The sequence below is a fragment of the Molothrus aeneus genome, chromosome Z, assembly GCF_037042795.1.
Source record: "Molothrus aeneus isolate 106 chromosome Z, BPBGC_Maene_1.0, whole genome shotgun sequence".
NCBI lineage: Eukaryota > Metazoa > Chordata > Aves > Passeriformes > Icteridae > Molothrus > Molothrus aeneus.
Window position 1 is genome coordinate 42,357,300 of NC_089680.1, and position 24,748 is coordinate 42,382,047.

At 33.7% G+C, this 24,748-nt stretch overlaps 1 protein-coding gene across 1 annotated transcript in view; it reads left to right on the top strand.

The window, feature by feature from the left end:
- Positions 1-24,584, top strand: part of SHOC1 (shortage in chiasmata 1) — a 46,189-nt gene extending 21,605 nt beyond the window's left edge. Inside the window, exons 13-29 of the mRNA XM_066569638.1 lie at positions 947-1,072; positions 2,492-2,668; positions 5,122-5,229; positions 6,824-7,011; positions 10,580-10,652; positions 11,330-11,332; positions 12,082-12,151; positions 12,755-12,939; positions 13,435-13,540; positions 15,212-15,323; positions 16,270-16,391; positions 17,372-17,465; positions 18,522-18,653; positions 19,996-20,145; positions 21,161-21,329; positions 21,549-22,106; positions 24,484-24,584. Of these exons, the coding sequence (XP_066425735.1) occupies positions 947-1,072; positions 2,492-2,668; positions 5,122-5,229; positions 6,824-7,011; positions 10,580-10,652; positions 11,330-11,332; positions 12,082-12,151; positions 12,755-12,939; positions 13,435-13,540; positions 15,212-15,323; positions 16,270-16,391; positions 17,372-17,465; positions 18,522-18,653; positions 19,996-20,145; positions 21,161-21,329; positions 21,549-22,106; positions 24,484-24,584 (2,474 nt within the window). The remainder of the gene's footprint in view (positions 1-946; positions 1,073-2,491; positions 2,669-5,121; positions 5,230-6,823; positions 7,012-10,579; positions 10,653-11,329; positions 11,333-12,081; positions 12,152-12,754; positions 12,940-13,434; positions 13,541-15,211; positions 15,324-16,269; positions 16,392-17,371; positions 17,466-18,521; positions 18,654-19,995; positions 20,146-21,160; positions 21,330-21,548; positions 22,107-24,483) is intronic.
- The last annotated feature ends 164 nt before the right edge of the window (positions 24,585-24,748 follow it).

The window sequence follows — 24,748 nt, forward strand, 5'->3', positions numbered from 1 at the left end:
TCTTTGTTGTTTGACTTATTTTTTTAAAGATATCATTGTGTGTAATGTTTAGAAAATACGCAGGAAGAAAATAGTAGAAACAACTCAGTGATCCAGTTTTGAACCCCAGATATCTTTTCAAAGTAAGGCAAGTTATCTAAGTTAACTAGAATAAAAATTCAGTTTTTCTTTGCCTTCTGTCTCTGTATTATTAGTTTGTTTGCTGAGGGAAGTGGCATTCTTAAGTAGAAAAGTCAATAATATTTATAAGAATATTCTTATTCAATAAGAACCCCTCTCACAGAAAAATAATCAGAAATAAAGAGAAGAAGCTTTGTGGCCAGAAGTTGAAGCTCATGCATCTGTATGTATCAAGAAGAAGGGAAGGCTACTTAGAAATATTAACAAGTTGCAAAAGATAGCTAGATGAGAGGAGAAAAATTATTTTCAATATGCAATTCTTTTTATCTTTTTTTTTTTCCCATTTGCAACTTCTGTGTTCTTTCCACGTGGCTTAAAGTATCTAAACTTTTCTACTCACATTCACTGATGTATTTTTCGTACTTTGAGCTCCTTATGATCAGCAGCATTTTTCTGTCATGCATGTTTTTTCTCCATATAAAGGCATATGAGGTTTCCTATGGAACTATATTATAGACCAGTAGTACCAGCTCCTTAACTTTCCCAGGTCTGTATTTCTACTCTTAGGAAGAGCAATCTGATAATGCTTAACTTCTTGGGCTGTGAGGGCTGAGAGGGCCTAATCTGCTTTTGCATCTTGTGGATTTTTGTACTGTATAAGCCCAGGAAAACAATAAAGAATTCATAAAGAGAAAATGTATATTTCACAAAAACAATTTCATTTGAAAGGGTTTTTTTGCATGTAGAGTAATTTATAGAGCAGTTTTCTTATTTATTGAGCTGGTTTTGTGATTAGCTAAATATTCACTTGTGGTTTCTTATTTAGTGGTAGAGCCTGAAGATCAGCATATGAGTATTCTCAAAGAGGATGATTCTTTTTGTGAGACTGTAAAAACAGAGGAAAATACCCAAGAGAATAAAGACAGTATCACTATCAATATTCAGCCATCAGGTATACACTGTTTTTGGAACTGCTTTACCTTCTCCCAGGTAATAAGTGACAGGACCAGAGGAAATGGCATCAAGCTGCACCAGATGAGATTTAGATTGGAAATTGGGAAAAACTTCTTTATTGGAAAGGTAGTCAGGCATTGGAACTGGCTTCCCAAGGTAGTGGTAGACTCACCATCCCTGGCAGTGTCAAAAAAACCTGAGTATGTGGCACTTGGGGACATGGGTTAGTGGTGAACATGGGTTAGCAGTTGAGCTCAATGATCTTACTTATTCTATGATTCTATATAGTTTTGCAATAGAATTTTATATAAAATAGTAGTGCTCAGAAAAATACAGAAATTATTAGACTTAGTCTCTTTTCTTTGTGGCTGGAAGTATTACAAGTAGACAGATATTTATTTGGCACAGACATGAGAGCAGGCTATGGAGCTCCATCTTAAGACTAAAGCCAATTGCATGGTAAGAAAAGTAACTGGGACTTAGAGTTATGTCTGATCAAAATTAGCAGACATGAAATCTCTTAATGCCATTTAGTACTTTCCATTTATTATTTTGCACATTTTTGTCTGAGTAGATGGGAAATGGGGATGGAAGAGATAAGTAGTCGTTTTGATAGGAAAGGTCTTTAACACAGTAGAAATCAGCAATGGATTTATCTCAGATATGACTGGGCCTTACCCCTTGAACTCTGGCTGTTGTATGAGGCATTGTATCAAAGAACATAACTGACAACACCTTTCTCATGCAGTAGAAATGGTAGAGGAGAACCTAGAAAATATTTATCCAAGCTATATATATATAACCTCAAATTAAAAATATCCAGCCCTAGGAAGTTGTAGGCCTAGCAGAGATTAGTTTGGTTTTCTGAGAAATGCATTCATTTGAGCCATGTGCTTAATAGGATTTTCTTTCACATAACCAGTGAAAGAGTAGAGTAGTCTTTTCATCTGTTCGCATCTGAGATGGGAATCATAGCTTTAAGCTTATTTTTAAATTATTTTTCTAATAAATTTTGAAGCAAAATTCCTTTAATGCAACAGGAGAGAGAAATTAAAGCATTTCTGCAGTCAAAACAAAAATCAGCATTTTGAAAATGACTGTGATGTAGAAACAGGCTGCTGTAGAACAACTGAATAGTAGAACAATCTTAGTGTAGGTCACAGGAGTAAAAAATTCTAGCTTCTCCTCATGGAGTTTGATCATGTTATCAAATGCAATGTGGTTACCTGCTGTGAGGATGAGCTGATTGCCACACTCAGGAGAGCCTGTGGCAGGTTAACTTTTTTCCATTAATGTTGCAGCTTGCATGAACAAGATAAAGTTGTTAATGTTTTGCTAGGTCTTTTTAATATTCGTGTCCAGTAGTGGCATGTAAAGCCAAACTTCATTATTACGTTTTGTTCGTTGTGTTATCCAGAAAGCCAATGCCAGGCATACTGCCTCTTGGAAGAAGCAGCTATTCCTGTACTAAAAGATTTGACACACCTGGGTGTACTTGCTTCTGTTACTTGGAGCTTTGATGGTGTTAAATTTGATCATACAAGGTTTTTCTTGAAACAACAAGAGAAAGTGATATGTGATAATTTTAAACAAGGTATGTCTTTAAAACATCTGTTCTTCTTTGAAACTAATTCAGATTTAATTGGTGAGACAAGGTTCAAGATGTTTTATAAATGAATGGTAAATCTTTTAACAGTTTATCTTATAGAGTTACAACTGATTTCCTCTTTTATTTCAAAAATGTCTCATTGTTCAACATTACATTTATTAACCTGAATATTGCAATACAGAATTATTCTAATTGGATTTCAGTTTAAAAGATTTTACATGTGCTTCAGAAATATATGGCAAAAATATATATATATAAACAATAGCAAACAATGTTCTTTATTTTTACACCTGCATAATGCCAAACACTATGTCTGTGTTAGAAATTAGGAGGAAAAAAAATCCATAATACTTTGGTTTCCTTCTGACTTCATTTCTTTCATATGAGGCATGTGAAAGCCCTATAAAAACAGAAAAATTAGAAGGAAAGACATCAAAGTTAGTGACCCCTTACAAAGATTTTTGACTGTAAAGAGAGTCAGGAAAACTTCATAACAAAATAGAGACTGAATTTGAGGAACATTAGGAAGTTACTCTGTATTTTGTGCTATTTTTTGACTTGTACAGCTCATAGTTGAGAACTAGTTGTAAGGATAACATAGTAGGCTGTCTACTACATGCCAGGTTTCTATACTATGTCACAAATTATGCAATAGACTCTTGATGTCTCAATTTCATTACTTTCTGTGTTGAATGTATTTTTCTCAAAGAAAACATTAACAACCATGAAACCACAAATGAGAAGGAAAGCAAAAAGAAACTGTAGTTGGCCCTACAGAATGACAGACTGTGATTTATAGAATTATCATATTAAAATTATCAGCAGCAGTGTTCTTTTAATGTGAAGGAGTTTACAAAAAAGCAAACACCATCTTCACAAACATGAGGGATAAACAGATATATGGTATCTATATCTGTATCAGTGAATCACAGAAAGGAAAACATTTGTGAGAAAAGTGTACAGAGAATTACTACTGCTTCTCTGAATCAAGGAAAAGAATATGTCTGCATTTCAATTCAAGATTAATTTAAGAAAACTTATATCCTCTCAAATGCAGTTTACATGCTATAGAAATTGCATTTTTCCTCAACTAAAGCAGCAGAAGAAAGTAAGAACTTTCTTGCTGGAAGGTCCACAGAAGCAAGAGAGAAAATACCTAATTCATTCCTAATGAATATTTCTCTGTCTCTGTACGAGATACAAAAATCTCCCTAGTAATGTAGTTCTTTTATTTCCTTCCTGGTTTTAAATAGTTTCACAATATCCAGTCTTATTCCACTTTCCTCCAGACTATGCTGATGTATTTGTCCCTTAATCCCTGGGTGAACATAGAAAACAATCACTTACTGTAATGGTAGTGATCTGTTAGCAGATTACTATTCCCCTGCTGGTCTTTTATGCATCAAATATCACCAAGTGCTCCAGTCTTTCATCATAAAATGGTTTCTTACTGTGTTCCGTTGTTTCTAAATGACCTGTATTCCTCACTGAGTTGTTATGGTGATTGGTGTAAAGAGTTGGATATAGTCCTTCATTAACAGAGCTGGACATTGACTTTCTATCTTTTGATGCACAGCAGTTGCAAGATCTTTCATGCAGTTCCCAGCTAAGTCCTTCTGTATGCTGTGTCCTTAAGTTGATTTTTCCTTCCCAAATGTGTTGCTTGTATTTTTGAATTAAAAGTTACGTTAATCCCAGTACACAGAAGTAGCTACTATTTTTCTCCTAGAATGCACCTTCAGCTGTAGTAATTTATTCATTAATTATCTTCCTCAACCTTTTTAAGCAATTTGAAGTATGTGTTTTGTTATTAAGCACACTTACTCTGTAGTTGTGTTTTCAAAAATTTTCGGTTTATGATGATGAACTGCACAATTAACTGTGTGCAATTTTCAAAAATACCTTCTGTCTTCAGACTAGAAATTCCTTCCTCTTCAATCAAGTCCACTAATATATATTCAAAATGGATACACAATACAGAATAGAAAGCCCATAAATTTGTTTGATGTTTTGGGGGCTAAGAAGGAGCAAATGTCATTCAGATTTACCTTCTTGAGGGTGAAGATTCTAATAATGGGGTGTTAATTAAGTGCAGAGAATTGCCACACTAAAATCAGTAAAGCAATGTAGTTTTAATGATATGCCCAGGGGACCTGCTACTTCCTCCTCCAGCAAGCACTATCTATCTGTACACACCTTTCAAAAACATTGGCCACTTGCCCTGGGTCACATCGCCTGGGAAATGTTATGCTATATCTTAAGCTGTTTGGCAAAACCACCAGATCTGAAGGTTAAGCTTTGAAGATTATCTATGTTCAAGTGTGTTTAATGAAAATGCTTAGATACCAGGATCTTTTAAGCTGACTACATATATATACATATAAAATGTGAGTTCTGACATCTTTTGTAGACCACACCTCTGTCTTCTATTTGTAAAGGTAAAATAGATGAGAAGGAGATCATGCTGTTCAGACATGCTGCTCTGGTACACCTGCTGGTGACAGTTCGAGATCTGCTACTAACATGTGGCTTGGATACTGCTCTAGGTATGTTTTCAGTCCTGAATAATGATACCCAGAAACCCAAAGCTTTGTGTGCATTCTGCGGACAATCCCTCATGTTTTTAGCTCTGACTCTTTACCATCAGGGTATGTGCTCAGTTCATGACTAATAGAATGCTGTTTGTTATTCCATTTGTTAACAGCTTTCACATATATAATATGTCTTGTATCTCAGAATGACAAATTTTCATTGGAATCTCTATGTGGAAACTGAGGAACATGCAAAAGCCAAGTCCTTTTCTATTTACCATCTATCTTTTGTGAATGTGGAACACATTCCACATAAAATATTGTTAGGCTCCATGGACGTGAGCTACTTAAATCTGAGAGCATATTAAGCAAAATCTTAAATATTATCTAATGTGTCAGGAGGAAAGAGGTTTGAACTTCCAATACTGAACTTATGTAGAAGATTTTTTTTGAGCTTTTCTGGTCTTATTCAAATTTGGAATATGGCAATCCATTGTAACCCAGTTTAATGTCTGAAATGATAATGCTGAGCTTGTCAAATTCCTATAGGTGTGCTTTGAATTTTCAAATACCTCTATCAAGATAAGTCTACAAGATGTTGAAGTGAGTGTTTATGAATGCCCTAGGAAAGTCAGACTCCTTCTGTCTTTATAGGAGATAAAGTTGCTTCAGAGCATCTACCTTCAGTCTGAACTATCCCTTGATGGAAGGTGTTTCCTTAATATTGATGTTAAATGTAAAACATCTGCCATAAACTGAACTGCAGGGGAAAATACTTTGTATTTCCTTAAGTATTTCTAGCAATAAAAGAGTAGGAAGAAGAATACAGAATGAATATATAAGTAGAAGCCTAAGTACAATTCTTTTCCATCATTACTATAAACAATATAGAAGGATGGGAGAAGAAAAATGAGCAGTTCTTCCCCTTCTCTTTATGTAGCAGAAGCACTCCTAGATGATATTTCAGAGTTACAAAAGCACCTTTGTTTCCAAACCTGAGGAACAGCTCTCATAGGAAATTGTACAAGTAAAAAAGATCTGAAAAAAAAAATAGAAAATTGAGCAAGATACTAAGTAGGCCTTGTAGTCTTCACTGTTATGTTGTTGTGCTGTGTGATTCATCATGTAGTTATATTGGATGTATTTTTTCTTTATGCATTTTCAGATAAGCCCAGCATTGTTCACCATTTATACATAGAAGGCACCATTCAGAGTTGAGAGTAGTTGTGATAATATGGAGAGTGGGAAACACACAGGACAAACAAGCTATAGACAACAGTGATAGAAATACTGTTGTTGCTCAGTGTAAACAATACAGATTAGTTAAGTATAAGAGTGTTGCTGCTAGCATCTGCAGCTTTAGGATGCAATCTTACATAATTCTATCTGGAGTTACATAGCAGATACTACATAAAGTACAGCAGTTTTATAAACACCATTTATGTACCAGTGATCATATTCTCCTTCCACATCGGGGAGCCATTAACATTTCATCTGGTTTTGTGCAAGATACCTTCACATAGATTTTAAATTGATGTGCAGATTGAACACAATGCTTGACAATTATCTTTTGTCACTCCATTTACTTCTTTTGTTGCTTTATTAACAGGTTATTTGTCCAAGGCAAAGGATATCTACAAAAACATTTTAGAATCCTGTTTGAATAATATCTGGAGGCAGCTGAAGATTGTACAGTACAGCAGCCAGAAAAAGCACGAAACTCATCCCAAAATAACAGCACTTCAGTGTGAAATGTTGAATTGGATGAAAAGTTGTGGAGAGAAATGCAGTGTTAAGGTTAACAAAGTAATCAATTTCTCTTAACAAACAAAATCATTCTAGATTACATGAGTAATTGCAAGATGGTGTTTGAACAAACATTCATTTATGAAAAAAGTCTAAAAATTACCTCATGGTATCTATTAAATAAGGCTAAATAAATTTTTAGAACTCTGTCACAGCAGTACAAGGTTTTGTTTGATCAAATCTCCTTTTGTTGCATGTATGAAATAACATGCAAAAGAGTTTTAGCATTGCCAGGGCTTTATCTTGTTGCAGGTGGTTTTGTTTTCCTGGTAAGTTTATTGTATCAGTTACATCAGTTACTAAAAATTATAATATAGCGTTTTGTTGAAAGCCTCATTCATCTGGCATAGACAGAATTGTAGTGCAAGTCATGATTGTGTGCTTTCATGGCATGACTTGGAGCACACATACGCCAAGGAGAGCGTGGATGGTGTTATCCGCAGATAACCTCTGCTTAACCAGTGTATCTGGCCAACCTCCTGGCATTTGAATGATAAAAGAAGCAAATATCTGTGAGTGATAGCTTTGGCATGGAAGAGAGAGTTTTGGAGGATATTCAAAATACCCAGAGATTGTCTCTTCTGGACGTGTGAATATTTTGGGTGATATGACACAGTACCAAGTACCACCTTCCTTTGCAGAATATTTATTATTTCTTTACAGAAAACTAATCACATTAAGAAACAGGATGAAGTACATAGTGTTTAAAGTGTTCTAAATGTTTGTCATAGAATTTATGATCCTAAACACAGCCAAAAAAGATCTTTAAGTTCATTTTAGCTTATTTCCATACTTCACTTCCTGAGGATTTATTCTTCTTGTGTTTAAGAGTTGCACTGGGAGCTCTGAATATCTTTTGATTAAATTTTGCTGAGAAGAACAATATAATAACTTATAATACACCCTTTTTGAATTTAAAATTAAAACGAAGCAACAAAAATAAAATGGTGCTAATTGTCTTGTTGTCTGTCCTTCAACAGACACACTAAGATGATTTTGCATCCTTTTTGTCGTCTTAAGAGCAGCACATTTTGCTTTGTGATACTAGGATTATGTTGTAGTAGGAGGTGTATGAGAACTTGATGTCATTTTGAAGTCAGCTAAGTGGCAATTTGGCTTTTCTTCTGAACTCCACTAACCATTATTTTTTAAATTTTTTAGCTATAACTCCTGAGTTTTGACTTGTTTGCTTGACTTAGTCATGCAGAGATATGCATGCAATATAATGCATGCATTATTATTTTATTTATATATGCATATATGATTTTATTCACAATTACTAATTGTTTCCTGTTTCCTAGCATTCAGAGACAGGTTTTAATGAGCCAGACTAGGTAGAAGGAGCATTCCAGTTCAATAGGAAATAAAAGTTGTATTCCATGAACTATTTACTGTTCTATCATATCACATCAATATCCGTTAGTATGGTGTGAAATAGGATAGTTTCATTATCCTTTTATTAGCCAAAGTTGTTATTGATGCAGGATTGTAATAGGACATTTCCTTTGTAAGGAAGAAGTTACTGCTGGTTTAGAAAAAAAAAATTTGCTCTTTGTTTCATTATCTTTTGTACTCATTATTAGATAGAAAATTACTAAAAATTTTGTGTGGCTCACATGAACATATAATGAGTCTGCTGTTGAATTGTGTGTGGAAAAGCAGGTCTACATTTTTAAATGCAGTTGTCCAAAACTGCTTATAAAGATGCCAGTGGATTGTTGAATGCCTCTTCTGTGCACCTGCTTATGGAAATTGAAATCTGCCTCTGCCTGTCAGACCAGGAGTCCTTTTCTGACAAGATCTATCCTGCTTTTAATATTTACACGTACCATTATCTTATGACTGTAAATCTTAAGAATCAAACAATGTTATGTGCCTTCTTTAAAATCTGTACCTTGTGTACAACATGAAAACTATTTGTACAACAGCAAAAAAGTTCAGAGACCATCCTGTCAGAAAGTATGGTGATGTATTTAGGTACATATTCTTCTTTATATACTTAGTGTAGCATGTGTTTAGTTTGTATCAGTTAAAATGATGGGCAAGGTAAACACCTTCTCTGATGGGGATTCTTTTTAAGACTGTGTCAGTTTGGTAGATTCTAATTCTTTTTAACATTTTTGTGTTAAGCAATATTCAATGCATCTCAGATCTCTGGCAGAAACACTTTTGTGACTCCATCTACGTATTGGAAGATCTTTCTAACCAGTTCATAAGTACCTTGCAGGCTGAATTCTAGATATCTTCAGATTAAGTTCTGTCTCCATGAGGATAATTTTTCTAATGTGACAGATCTGTCTAGTACAATAGTCATAATGGGGTATAATATCTTTAGATAAGTGTCTTTAACTAGCATTCTTTTTGAGTTCAGGAGCAAGTCAAGTCAAAAGCCAAGCAAGCAAGGCAGAAGCCTGGCCTGCCTGAGCAGGGATCTTCTAGAATTTAGGTGGAAAAGGAATGTGTATGGACTTGGGATGTCACTTATGAGCAGGTGACTTTAAAGGGGACTGTCCACTCCTGTAGGGAGAAAATTTATATGGCCAAAGCTCAGTTGAAGTTCAAGCTGGCCAACACTGTGAAGAATGACAAAAAGGGCTTTTTAAATAAGTCAAGAGCAAAATAAGAACAGAGACAACATCATCAACTCTCAACACAGTTGGTCACCTCAAAATTGGGACATAGACAAAGCAGAGACATTCAGTGTTTCTTTTGCCTCTGTCTTCAATCCCCAGAGCCCAGTGTTAGAAGACTGTGACTAAGGATAATGTTGAACTCCCAGCCACTCCTGAACTTGTTTGAGACTTGCTGCTCCATCTGGATGTGCACAGACGTATAGAGCCCAGTGAGGTTCATCCCAGGGTACTGAAGGAGCTCAAAAATGTCATTATGGGAACTCTTTCCATTATTTTTCAGCTGTCTTGGGAGTCTGGAGAGATCCCAGCTGACTGAAAGATGTTAAATGTTGTTTCAATTTTCAAGAAGGGAAGGAAGGAAGTCTCTGGTAATTACAGACTTGTCTGTCCCACTTCAGTGCCTGTTAAAATTATAGAAAAGTTTATTCTGGGAGTTACTGAAAAATGCTTGAGAAACAATGCAGTCATTGGCCATGGCCAGCACAGGATCACAAGAGAAAAGTGCCACTTAACCAACTAAATTTCCTTTCTTTTCCCACTTACGACAAAGTGACCCATCTAGTTGACCAAGGGAAGCCACTGAGTGTAGTTTTTAACTTCAGCAAATGTCTCTTACAGTATGCTAGATGAACTGTTCATCACAGAGCTAGTCAAGTCCATAAAGCACTAAGCCTATCTAAGTTCAAGAAGCTCTTGGATATGGTTTAGTTTTAGGTAGTCCTGTGAGAAGCAGGGTTTTGGACTCTATCCTTATGGGTCCCTTCCAACTTGAAATATTCTTTGATTGTCAAACTCCAAAGTTTCCGGGTTTGCCATCTGTTTATTCAATCTTGTGTTTTCTGTGCAGAGGAGAAAGAAAGGTCTATGCAGGCTGAAAGAAAAAAAAATTAACCTTACTTGAGTTTCTTTTAATTGTCTTCATACAGATACTAATCATTACAAGGATGGACTCTGAAAGAGAAAAAGATACCTTCATTCACCCATTATCTAGGATAGAAGGTGAATTATTATTTTATGTGTATTTTTGAAATAAAAAGTGGCTGTTATTCTGTAGATTGCTGCATTCCTGTGTAGATGCTTGGTGCAGGTGTTTCTCCCTTCTCATCAGGACCCTTTCTACATATTTTTCACAGTGTTTAATATTTCATAACTCTTCCATCAGCCTTTTATCTTTTAATTTTGTTTTCTCCCATTTAAGAGTTCTGGTCTAATGTCTTCTATTTCAAGAGAGTAATAATTTATCTGCCAAGTCAAAGATTTTTTTTTAACAGAACATGAAGGGGCTGTGGACAGCCCATTGCCTAATTATATTTTTATCTGTTATCTTGATCAGATTGTCTCATTGTTTTTAGCTGATCATTAGTCACAAGCTTTCTTCCTTGCAAGCATATTCAGAGCAGTTAGATTTTAGAAGTCTTAACTAAGTTCCCCAGCATAAAGCCTTGAATGAGTATTCAGGTACAGATCAAATTTTCCTTTAGCTATATGTTGCTGATCTTGTTTGCAAATTTGTTAAATATGTCAGCATAAGCTGTATCAATCTATAAAGCTCAAGACAAAAATATATTGTTTCCAATATCCCACCTCCCTACTGATACAAGCAACATTTTCATCATTTCAACATTTTACCTTGAGTGATTTCACAAGTACAAGCTTGTTCAACACTGCAAATTCAGCTGGTAAAACAAAATGTTTCAGGAAAATTAGAATTTGAGCCTATAGTTATGTTTAGGATAAGTCACTTACTCCTTTTATATTGCTTTTTTAAAATCCATTTTCATAAATCCTATTTGCTTGAACCTTATCAAGTGTTGTGTATTGTGCTGTTCTTTTGCCTTTAAAAATAAAAATAGATTTCCTGTGCTCTTAAAAGAAGAAAGTCTGTCTTTTAGAATGTTTTGAAAGGGAGGAGGCATGTTCACAGCACTTTTACTAATAATAATATTTAATGAAAAGAGCTTTATTTGTTTTAAGATCTTAAGACTTGTTTGCAAACACAGGTCAATCCAACTACGCTTTTGAAAAAAGGCACTTGTGTAGAACCAACATTCCTTCTTCGATACATCTTCCAGTTAAAATTTCAAACGTACAAAAAGTGTAAAGAAATTTAATTTATAAAAGGGCAAATGTGCTTCCTTTTATATTACCCTTTAATTTTTCATTTTAAGGTAATAGGGTTGTGAGTTTCTGAGATATTAAACTTGTTTGCATTACTTTTTCCTTGGTTTCTGAGAAGGAAGTTTCTAAATCATTACATCCAACAATACAATGCAGAAATTGTAGAGGACTTCAGCAAGATAGACTATGTAATACTTAAAATTTTAATAACCTGTGGTTTTCCACATTTGCTACTTACTGTTGTGTGTTGATTCATAGTCACAGAGGCTTATTTATTTCATCAACTGTTTAATTTTATTTTTTTAAACAGGTTTGAAAGCTGTGGATTTGAATTCTGAGAAAAAAGGAAGCCCTTTAAGTTGTAAAGAGATCATATGCAAGTAAGTTAAATTCTTTATTCATGAGAACAAATTCTTTAGTCTAGACTAAGGTCAGTGAAACTTCAGTTACTTTAGTTCCTTTTCATGGGTCTTTCCAGTCTGGAGTAAAGTTTTCATGGTAGTATTAGTTTGATAACTGTAGTTTTCACCTATAGCTTCATTTTTAGAGTTGAGAATTTTTTCCACTCTAGAAAAATGCTTAGTGAGGCCTAGAGGAACTTTAGGAACAAACAATTGCATATTCTTTATATGTTGTTTTGCCTGTTTAGAAAAAGATAAATATGTAGAGAAGCATGATTTTTGCTTGTTATAGAAAAAGATGGTGAAAGGGCATAACAGAAGAAATTACAAATCATAACATTCTGAAATATATGATATTTTAGGCAGATAATTGTAGGAGGAAGAGTACAGCTTTTGATTTTTAAATTAACTTTTAAAGGAGTTGGAACCTTAGCCAGGAATGGTAAATATATTTTTGTAAATAGACTTTAAGCAGTTAGAATTTGTCAAAGTGAAACTGAGTTTATTTTGTTCTTGTTTATTTTGTTGAGGGTATTTCTACCTGCATTTATTTTTATTCATATTTTGTTGGGTTTTTTTAAGTCTTAGTAGATATTCCTGCATTATTGTACATAATCAGCAAATTGGAGCTGACTTCCCTTGGACACACTTCTCACTAGTAATGGAATATGATTATTCTGAAAATTCTGGCTGGAAAAATCTGTGCAAAAATCTGAATGTTACTTACATGACTTTTAAAACCACCTTCCCTGAAAAAATACAAATGGGTAAGTGTTCTCCAGAATTGTAATAAACAGTTAGACTGACATATGAAAAGAAAATATTTTCTGTTCCATAAAATGCTACATTCTTATGCCTGTGGAAGAGAATGAGTAAAACATTATGAGGGCTAAAGCTCAACAAACAGAGCTAGGTTATCTATGAAGCAAGAAGGTGTTTTTATTAGAGTGTAAGCCTAGTTTTGGCCAGGATGTAGGAGTACATGTGGGTTTATAAGAGACTTGTGCCAAGTTCATAAGTTGTCTACAGCTTCTGCAAGCTGTATCCACCCTTCCTCATTCTAAGGGAACGCTGCAGATCTAAAAAAATCTGAATTTAAGCATAATTTCAAAAAGATTCAAGGGAGTTTCACTTTGGGGGGAAAAAAGGATAGAGTGGAAGTATTTTATTGGAGATTAATAAAAGATGCATTTTTGAATGTCCATTTGATGTATCTATAGTTTTTTGCTTATTAAACTATTATCTTATACAAAATGTTTCAGGGAATCGTGGTGGTTCCTTTCTTCTGCAAGTACAGATTCCATATGTATTTCTGACAACTGAAGGTCTTCTTAATATGCCAGATATTCTTCAGCTTTTTGAATCCAAGTAAGTGAAAAGAAGGGCTTCTGTGGGCTATTTATCTTCAGATTTTCAGCACACATATGTTATCCTACTCTATCATGTATTAGTCATCTACTTCGCTATCACATACATTTTTGCAATTACACTTATTAGCTCTTTAAGAGACAAGAATATAGTTTTTTCTGTTGAAGTTGATAACTTAGTACTAGAGATTCACACACATGCCAACCAGAATGGAATTGGACAAATTTTTAAATTGTAGCTGGTATTTTTAAATCAGAACAACTTTTTTAATTGTCTACTTTTCTCTGAAAATCATGATGTTCACAAACTTTTCTTTTCTTTAGTGCTTCTTGGTCCTTGGAAGACTTTATATTTAATTCGTCATAAAAATTGCTTTTTGTTGTTGTTGTTGTTTTTATCCACTTAAGCTATACTAAATACTCAAACTGAGCAATAGTAAAACATCTTATTTTCTGGTGCATCACAGTGTTTAGGAGAGGCTAAGTTTAAAACAAAAGCTAATTTATTCATAAAGTTCAGATCCACTATTTGCTTTTAATAATAATTTTTAATACTCTATAACCTGTATGAATACTGCAAGAGTTGTAAACCATTGTGCTTCTTTATTATTTCTTTGACATAATTTTCATGAATTTTGCTCTCACAGTAATAAGTACTTGGTAAAGCTACCTTGTATCTCATGAGGGGAAAGAAAAAAAAAAGAATGAAAGAAACAAAGAAACACTGAAACAAAGAAATAGGGAGCAGAGCAGCAATATCTCTCAAACATAGTGACAGAGATACAGATAGTTGATTTCACCATATTGTGGGTCAGACATGCCAGTTTTAATCCTGGGTATATCCTTGAGTCACCTGTGGAGCATTTTTGGTCTGTTTCTAATTACAATTCAGTAGGGAAAAAAAATATATGTCTTTGACATTTAAAATTTGAACACGTAATCTGATATGCTTTTACTCTGACTTGTTCAAGTTCTCTGTTTGGCCTGGCCATAGCGAACAATGTTTTATTACTTTTTCACTAGCTTCTTTTAGCACTGGTGAGGGAGTTAAATAGGTGGGCAAAGAGCTGAACAATTTCAGAAAAGGGAAGAGTTTACTTTTTTAAAATACCTGAATACACTGTCCAAACAAGTTTCTAGAGGACATACTGGCAGATTCAGGTTTAGGTTTCTTGTGTTTCCTAGTAAAACACAACAGGAACTTTTACTGCTGGCAGTTTTAAGTCACTCAGAAATTTTAGGATCATACCAATGGCAATCAGCCAGTTTGCTTTGCTTTATGCTGCACAATCATGAAAGGAAGAAAAGAAATGTAGTATGTAAAGTCAGAAAAAGTTTCTAAGTATCTATCTTAGTTTCTATATTACCACCATATTTTTTGTAAACTCAAAGCCTGGATGTCAAGGTCATACTCAATGCAGTTAGCAATATAATTTAATTACTGCTACATTGATATGTTTTATTCAAATGTGAACATATCTTAAAGTGAACTGAGCATTTGAGAAAGATCAAGACTATATAATTTAAAAACTGTATTAAAGGGTGTCTGTTATCCATTTCCTTTAAGAGAATATTATTATTTTGTGTTTATTTTATTATTTATTTATTTATTTTAATATAGTATTTATTTATAACCTGTCTGAGTTTTAATGAAATAATTTTACTTTTTCAGGTACAGCATTACCTTTGTTGAAAGAAGCAGCAGTTACTCCTTAAGGCTCTTTGGAAGTGCAGATCAATATGTTGTGCTGACAGTAGATGAATGCACTGCTATCTTTCTGCAGGTACAAAATGAAACTACTGTGTCCAAATGCTGTTATGTGTTCAGTCGCTTCTAGGCCATATCTTCAGACTTCTGACACATTTTTCTTCCTCATAATCGTATTTAATTCATGCATTGTTTCACATCACAAATCATTAACCCTAAAAGTCTGTGCCAGTTTGACTACTTTAAAATGTTCTCAGTTTCTTCACTGAAGTAACATTTGACCTGTGATTTGATTTTACAAAATGTAGTTAATGCATACTTGAAAAGAGGGTTATATAAAGAAATTTTGTAGCAACCAATTAAATGTATTTGTGGTTCTGTTCTCTTACTAGTGTGCATATTAATTCCTTCCATTTCAGATGGTTATCTGAATTGATCTATAGAATAATTTGTCCTAGTTTTAATAAAAAATAATAGTTTAAGCAATAGCATACTACTTATATTCTGGTATGCAACAAGATAGATTACAGGTAGAAGAACTGCTTCTGAAAGATAGGTACATAATAATCAATTAGTATTGCAAGTACAGCATAGACATTCTTACTAGCTGTTGCAATTAGTGATGTACTTTATATAGTTAGTGTAGGTATGATATGACTTGTATAGGCCAAGTAAGTACTTCAGAAGTTTATAACAATATCTTGCACTATTAAAGTTCACAAAAATATTGAGAATAGCCTAAAAAGGTATTAACACTGTTTCTTTTTAGAGGAAGGAAGGAAGGAAGGAAGGAAGAAAAGGCATAAAGCTTTGAATCAGCCTTTTGAAGTTCAAAGAAAATAAAAGTTGGGAATACAAACTAGTTCTCCCAACTCTCATATGTGTCCTTAATGCTTACATTATTTAGCTGTATTTATGTTTGATCTAGTTTCTGCATATTATATTGATACTCATTAAAAGCTTGGGGCAGCCATGGTAATGTATTTATTTATTTTTTACTCTTTATTTAAATTCCATGGTAGACTGTCGAAGAACTAAATTATGAGGACTCTTGTGACACTGTAATATCAAGGCTGACGGCATTATCACTCCAATATATGTGCTGTTGGATTATTTTTTATTCCAAAGAAAGACTGAGTTTAGAGTAAGTTACTAAATTCTTTTGTTATCCTGGTATTTTTAAAACAAACTTGTCACTTAAGAAAACTGCTTATTAAAACAAGTTGATACTCATTTATCTTTGAACTTCTCTGTAGGAATACATTTCTCTTAGAACAATACAAATATTGTAAGCTCATATTTCTAATGTGCTTTGGATTTTTCACTTAGTTAAAATGTTGTCATGCTCCTATTGAAAGACTCAGTGGAATTGTAAAAGTAATAGTGATCACTGGAGACCACCAAAAGCTCAGAAAAGTTTTGTATTTGTGAGACTATTTTCAATCTTACACCAATGTTAAAGAAATGGTCGTTATAAATAACAGAGTTTGAGGCAGCCAATATTAACATGAGGTATATTTGAAATCAACAGGTCCAGAAGTTTCACAACTCCAAAGATATGAGATACTGGAACTATTCTAACATCTGTTTGAAGTAAATTAACCCATACGAATGCATGGTTATGAATAACTGTGTTAATACCATTGTATATTATTTGCATTGTATATTATTTGCAACTTGAAATATTCTTCAAGTGTTCTTCTAGTGCATCAGTAGTTCTCCTTTTGCTGTGGAAGCACAACTTCTGTTGATATAGTTCATAAACATTAATTTATTACCTCTTTTGAGAGGTATAAATTTATTACCTCTTTTTTTCTATAAGCAAGTGGTAATTTCCTCTCTGTTTTTCCTCCAGTGTCTCCAGTGACTGACCTTGATCCAGACCTTTTGCTTCAGACCAGACTTGCTTTTCTGTAGACTACTGTTTTCTTTCCTTACAGTCCTTCAGCAGTCAGTCCCTAGAATGAATTCTAGTTTTCTTTCCACAGATATTAATGCTCCAACTGTACCAGTATTCTGAATTCCAGAAAATGAAACAGATATTTATGAAGACGTGGAAAAAATAGTTTGAGATTATTACATGTGCATATTAAATATTAATGATCCAGTGAAACTGTTTTACAGGTACAGTCTCAAGGGAAATACTCTGCTTAACCTTGCCTTAATTTATGCCACTCTAATTGAACTTACACAGAAGACAGAAGACTTTGAAGTGAAGGTAACTTTTTTCTGTATTAATCTTCATGATATGATATTTCTAAAAAGCTCAATCAAATGTGCCTTCTACATCAAAAACATAAAATAGCTCAAAATTGCTTAAATAGGAGAAGGTCTTAATTCAGTGCTGTTAAAGTCAGTGAAAAGACTGTGTTGGCTGCAATACAAGTTGAATCAGAATCAAATAGCAGTTTGAAATCTTTTCATAACTAGGAGTCAAAAAATGGAATCATACCTTTAATAAATTATTAGAATATATATTAATCTTGCTTATGTCTTAATTTGAAGTTTCAGATCAATATTTTGTTGCTGATGTGACAGAAGAAAAAAATAAATAATTTGCTGTCAGCTAGTGTGCTTTTTTAATGTGACAAGATAGGTTAACTTCTTTCTTTAAAAATCAGGAAATCTAGAAAATCTGTTCTAGTATCCAGAATAATCAGCATTAAAAAAATGGGGCAAAAGTTTCATTCAGCTTACCAAATTGTGGGTAACTTATATTTTTGAATGAATTGATATCTTTTTAGGCACTTTTTTCATTTATTTGCAGCCAATATTGAGTGCAGATCTTTATGAAGTCATTATTATTTGCATATTAAAGTTTGTATAAAATTTACCTGATTAAATGAAAGTTACGAGGATGAAGAGAGGACAAAGCTTTTTCATTTCATGTACTCACCAGTGTAGCTTTTATGGAAATTATAGGTTCAAAGTGTTACACATCATCTTTAACTGTAGTAGGCATCTCACAATTGCCTGTTTTATTAGGAGCTCATGTTATGCCCAGAAACTTGATCACATATTAAAGACCTTTAGGATAAATAAGTTAATTTCACCTACATAGGATCTTCATAAATAAGGAGTGTGATTTGCAGCCAGGTCGAAGGTTGGAGTTTTTCTTCATGATAAGCATGGATCAGGTTTGATCAGGTTTAATCACTCACCGGTACTGACTCTTGTGTTCAGGGTGACCTTTAGTTTACATGTCAATGTCTGGAGCAAATTAATACACTCCTTAGAGTAAATTTTAACCAAGAGTATTATGTATCACTTTTAGGTAGTTCTTACGCCAGGGATTGAAGAGACAGCACTGGTAATTCGTCAGATTGCTGACAACGTTTTGATAGCATCTAATATCAGTCCTTATGAGTGGCTGGACAAATCCTGGCTTTCTGTCTTGCCATCTGAGGTTTGCTCATCTTCCTATGAATTGACAGTTTTCTTCCCGTTTCTAAGATTCATAAAGATTTAGGGGGTTTTTTTTGTAGTTCTCTTAAAATATATTTCTAAAATAAGCATTATTATATTTGTGTATATATATATATATATATGCAGATATATATACAAGCATATTTCTAGTACACATGCAAAGACATGTATATACATACATACATATATATATATATGTAATATTTCCATCATCTTTGTCAGTACAATTAGATGCAACTTGGACTTTCCCTGTGCCTTCACAATTAACCTGTAGGGAGGTTTATCCACCACATCTACTTGCCAAATTGTACAGTTCTATAGTTCTAGGCAGTAGGTTTAAAAAACTACCCAAATTGTAAAAGAAAAACATACAGTGGCTCATTTGGGCAGGAAGCCAAGTTCAGCAGTGCTGATCCATTACTTAAGTCAATGGTGTTGCTTGCTGACTTGCTTCAGTAACAGATGGGAAAAGCTTGTTTAACTCCTGCAGTTACTTGTTTAACTCATATTCCAGTAAATGCTGGAACAGACCCATCAATCCCGATCAAATATATTATATCCTTTAACTTGTCTAGTAAGTTTCTCAAATTAAATGTATGGATTTGTTCATTTTATGTGACAGCTTTGAACTGTTGTAAAGCTGAGGGTTTTTTTTCGCTTTGCAAAATTCAGAGGCATTAGAAAGCAAGTATTGGCATGGCCTTTCAAGAGGGGGGTGTATTTGATTGTAAGTTTTCCAATTTAGAGATTAAGGATACTGGTAAAGAATGTAGAGGAGTCATTGTATTGTGTCTGTTAAAGATATTTAATCTTGGCAGTGTTTTATGAAAGTCAGGAACAGGAAGCTGACACTGAAAACAAGCTACTCTCAAACTGCTGCCCTGTTTGTGACATTTATCCTCCCCTTGACGACTCCTGCTTTTGCCACCTGTTTCATTGCCATTAGCAAATACAACTTTTGTAAAACAGAACCAGTTTTGTCCATTTATGTTGATCTAGGTAATTCACTTTAAAATGGAGCATTAGTAAATCTGGCCATGCATTTTAAAATGAAGTTTAAGTTATTCACTTGTTTTAAGGTTTAGAAAATAAACATCTTTAGACTTGCTTTTTGTCAAATGGTTATGCAGAACTTATTCTTTTTCAGAAATGATACTAAAAAAACATTAGTTTTTATTGGACTATAAAAGTGCACTGTTTGAAAGCTGTCTTTCTATGATATACTCTAGGACTTATTCAATAAGATGTGACTTTGTAGAACAGGAAAAAAAAGGATAAAAATTTGTCAAATCTCAGTCTAACAAAATAACTTCCATTTCCAGCCAGAGAAATGCCTGCTTACTTTTCCATGTATCAATCCTTTGGTTGCTCAGTTTATGTTAAAGAAGGGATCGACACTGAACAGGTTATTTCTTGCAAGCTTTGATCAACTCCAGGAACTACTGCCACAGGCTCCAAAAAAGGTTTTAAAGGTTGGTGAAAATTATTTTATGTACGATATTATTTTTTTGCTCTGCTGTAATATGTGGTTGTTTTGTTGGTTTTTTTAAATCTTACTCTAAATGTGCATTTGCCGGTGTAATTTAAAAATTAATTACAGGTTTTAGCATATCATTCATGTCCCAAATGTTGAGTCTGCTGATTCTCAGCAGATTTTGTCAAGTCACCATTTTGTTTGTGGGAAGATAATGAGAGCATTTCCTTAACTGGAAAAATACTCATTAGATCAGCTTCCTCCTCGAGTTTCACAATGTTGAATATTGTGTATTTCTAATGAAAATATGTTCTCCAATTAAGTATTTCCAGGGCTTCCGTCCCTCCTTCCTTCCTTCCTGCCTGCCTCCCTCCCTCATAGCACTAAGTGTTTGACACAGCCGTAGAGATGAAGAATTGTGTGCTCGAACTGTTCCTACTTTTGGGTCAAGTCTGGGAAAATTATATACTGAATATAGTAATCTAATTCAATGAAAAATACACATATTTTATCATTCAAGAAAATGGCTGAGGACACCATTCATTTAAGGTGAAGCATTCCATTAAGGTGAAGGAGCAAGTGAACAGGTATTTGAGCACTGGATGTGAAATTTTGCATACTATTGTTTTAACTGTAAATGTGTAAAGCCATCTTTATTGACAGAAAAAGCTCAGTTAAATTCCTCTGTGATGCATGATAGGTGCCAATCCATTGCAGACTGCTTCCTACAGTCTTGGAGTAATGAAGGAGAATAAATTGTATTATTAAGATATTGCTTCTCCTGTGTTTTGAGACAGAGACTATTAATTAATCTGTTTATAGATGTAAGACAGGTACATTGTGTACTGTACATGCCTCTCCTGCTTTGGTAAGTCCTTTTTTTGGTTCCAGTAAACAAAAATTTATACATCTCAGAATCTTAACAACTGATTTAACTTTTCGTACTTGGAAATGTAGACCAAGTAGTGATGTACCAACAACATTACTAACAAATACTTTCTTCATCATTTCAGCATTTCAGTGACATGATATCTTCATACAGCCTAAATACTGCTGCTCAAGAAAAAACAGTGAAAGGTGCATCACGCCCAGAAAACCAGAATAAAGTCAACACATTGTATCTTGATAATAAACAAAATTGTCAGATTTTAGAGCTGCTTGATAAGGCACAAAACAGCACAGGTAATATCTTGAATTACTAGTAAAATGTGTCTCCTTTGAAACCAAGTGAAAAATTTGAATGTATTAGAATCTTTATCTTCTAGTCATGGTAAGGTCAGTTATTCTGATGAGAGAGACTGCAATCACAATTCTCAATGACATCTTGGTTTTCTCTAAAATGTAGAAGATAAGCTAATCTTTCATTCTCCATACAAAATGGTTCAAATTTTTCTCTACCAGGAACATCTCATATGAATGCTGAAGCCCTAATTCCACCACTGAATCATCGTAAGGGTTTTTTAAAGTCTGATCTTCCAAGTTGTATGCAAAAGAAAGCATGCTCGTCAGATGTAATTACAAGGAGAAAGCTGGATTTCTTTGCTGTATCAAAGGACAATGAAGATTTTGCTCATCTAGAAGTTAAAAATTCTCTCCATGTTCAAAGACAGCCTTTCAGAATGCATAATAGCTCTGATCATTCTTCCAAAGACTCTGAAAAAGAGGATTTCTTTGCAGCTTTCAGTGACTGTGCACCTTGGGAGAGTTCTAAGAGTTTTCTAGACGAATTTAGAGACACAACATTTAAAAGCCCAGAAATTAAGATTGACCAGTCCCTGTGGAATGATTCTTCATCCACAGGCCCACGTAATTCATTTGCTCATGATGGTTTTCTCTCTGATTTCTTTGATGATACGGATGAGCTTCAAAATCTGAATTTTAGCCAAATAGGTGAAACATCTAAAGGAAAGAGAAAAAAAAGGCCTCCATTCTTATGGGCAAAAGAAAAAATTAAAACAGGTAGGTCCAAAGTAAGCTGAAGATTTTGCTGAAATTGTTTTTGTTACTCAACTGTAAAGTTGTAAGACTGTATTTTATCTTTTATTTAAATAGTTCCTAAATCAAATTCAGCCCAACAATTGCATGTTCCCTTTGCTAATATTTACTTGCATATATATCTCTTCTGTGATAAAAGGTTCCTTACATGTTTTGTTTTGAGCATAAAGATGTCTTGGGGTATTAAAAAAAAAAAAAAGCCAAACCAAATGAACTAGAATTGTGTTACTGCCATTATTTTTCCCTGGTAAATATTGAAAAGCGTAGCTCTTCAATAGTATAAGATTCAGCTTCTTTTCTCTTGCCTAAAATATAGATAATGAACATGCCAGAATTAATTTTAAAGTTATGGGAAATATTATTTCGTAAACATAGATTTAGATAAAAGATTGTATTTTCTCCATAGGACCAAAAGGAGATTCAGCAAATCCTGAGAGTGAAATTCAGATTTTACTAATGGCTATATTTTGCTGTTGGCATTAATGGAGTAAAAATGGCACTCTGAAAATCTCTTAAGTTTGTTTCATAAACTTCCTTATTCTTGGAATATTTTTAGCTAGTATCTCCAGGGTTAAACTCTCCACTTGAAATCATTCCAAAGCTTATATTTTCAAAAAGATGGTAAGATGTGTACTTCAAAACTTTGTTTACCCTGAAAGTATGTTCAGTCCTTATACAAAATATTAGGCTTCTCTTTTTTTGTACTTTTCTTATCCATGGTTTACTCCATCAAATATAGTAATCTTAAAATATTTTTTAATAAATCATAATATGTATCCATGGAGTCTTGCAACTAAGACAGTCCTTGTCAGACAACATATTGCTGGATCATTTATTGTAGTATTTCTTTTAATTCTTCTATTTCCCTGCTAGTAAGATGCCACATTAAAAAAAAAAAAATCCAAGATTAAGTTTGTTTTAAAAAGTGCCTAACACCTACTACAGATGACTTAATTTATGATTTGTCTGTTCATAGCTGTCATTAAATCTCTTGGTGGTACAAGGTCAGCACAGTATTAAAATGCTTTCACTAATCAGATCAGACTCATTCATGAAAACCTAAGTAACTAATTTAAATCACTCTTTCACTGACTGCTTAGGGTAATTATGGAAGTAAAGAGAGAAAAAGTTAATTGGATATAGTAAACTTCTTTTAATTTTCAGCCTGTGTAAATTTAAATGTTCATACAAAACAGACCTTTTGCTTCTCTGGAATTAAAATTCAGACCTGCAGTATTGCTGAGTAGAAAACAAATGTTCCAGTAACCTGTAACTGGCACTGATAGCATAAAATTCTACAATATATTTCAGTAGAAATCAGGGCAGATTCTCCTGGTACCACATTTTACAGTTTCTGAAAATACTGTTATCTCCAACTGATAAGCTTTCTCTATTATTCTTGCCTAGTAGGACAAAAGTATGCTTGAATGTGAATCAAAACAAAACAAGGAAAAGTGATTTTTTGTTTAGATTTTGGAAGAACAGGCTTGTTCTACTTTATAATTCACTAACCAGAGGAAAAATAAGTACACTAAATAGTCTTGCATGCTAATGCAAACCCACCGCCCCCACCAAAAAAAAATTTAAAAACCAATCAAACCAAAAAAACCCAATCAACCTATCAAAAAAAACCCATAACTTCACCTTAATACAATAAAAGCCTCAGAGAGCAAAAATTTAAGAAATATGTAGAGAGTCAAGTTAGACAGACACACTGGGAACAAACCCCAAGGATTTCTTCTGGTGTCAGATAAAACTCTCATTAAACCACAGATAATCCATGACACCATGCCAAGCCAGTATTTCCACTGGAACAGATCAAATCCTTAGGTCAGTTTTGGCATTTTCTGACTATACTTTTTGTAAAGGCTAAATATCATTTCCTTAGAGTAACTTGTTTTGAATAAGCAATTTCTCAAATACATTATTGTAAAAGCACTTGAGTCTTAAGAATGTAAGTAGCTTTTTAAAACAACTTAGAAACATGACTGTCTGGTTAAAAAGAACTAAATTTCAATAATTATAGAATAATTCTAAGTGTAGTATTAATGAAATAGAAATAAACAAATATTTTTGAATTGTGGTTAAGTATAGGTTGATTTATTTATTTTTGTATGAGGTCCCATATTCCTATTGCAGGATGATATGCATAAAACAGGCCAGTAGAAGTAAGAAGTAGCAAATATTAATATGTACACATTTTATTTTATGACAGCTGATACTTTTCTTAGGGAGCACACTAGTTAAAGCCAAAGTCTGCTCCTGCTTCTGAGAAGCACACAGTTAAGTCTGCATACATGCTGTACTATCATGGTTTTTCTTTTTTCCACTTCTTTTACAGATTCAGGATTTCCAGAAGTGCAGGCGTTCAAAAAAAGGAGATTGACATATGAAAGAGTCCCTGGAAGAAGAGATGGACAAACACGTCTTAAATTCTTTTGAACAGAATGAAGATTTGCATATTACATACATTTTTCTTTTTCCGTTCTTTAAAGGGAAATAAATGAATTATAGTTATTAGTTTTTAGAAAGTAATTAGGATTTGGAAATACTTACTAGCTCAGGAATCTTCTGTATGTTTTTAAAATGTTGCTAAACAAACTAGT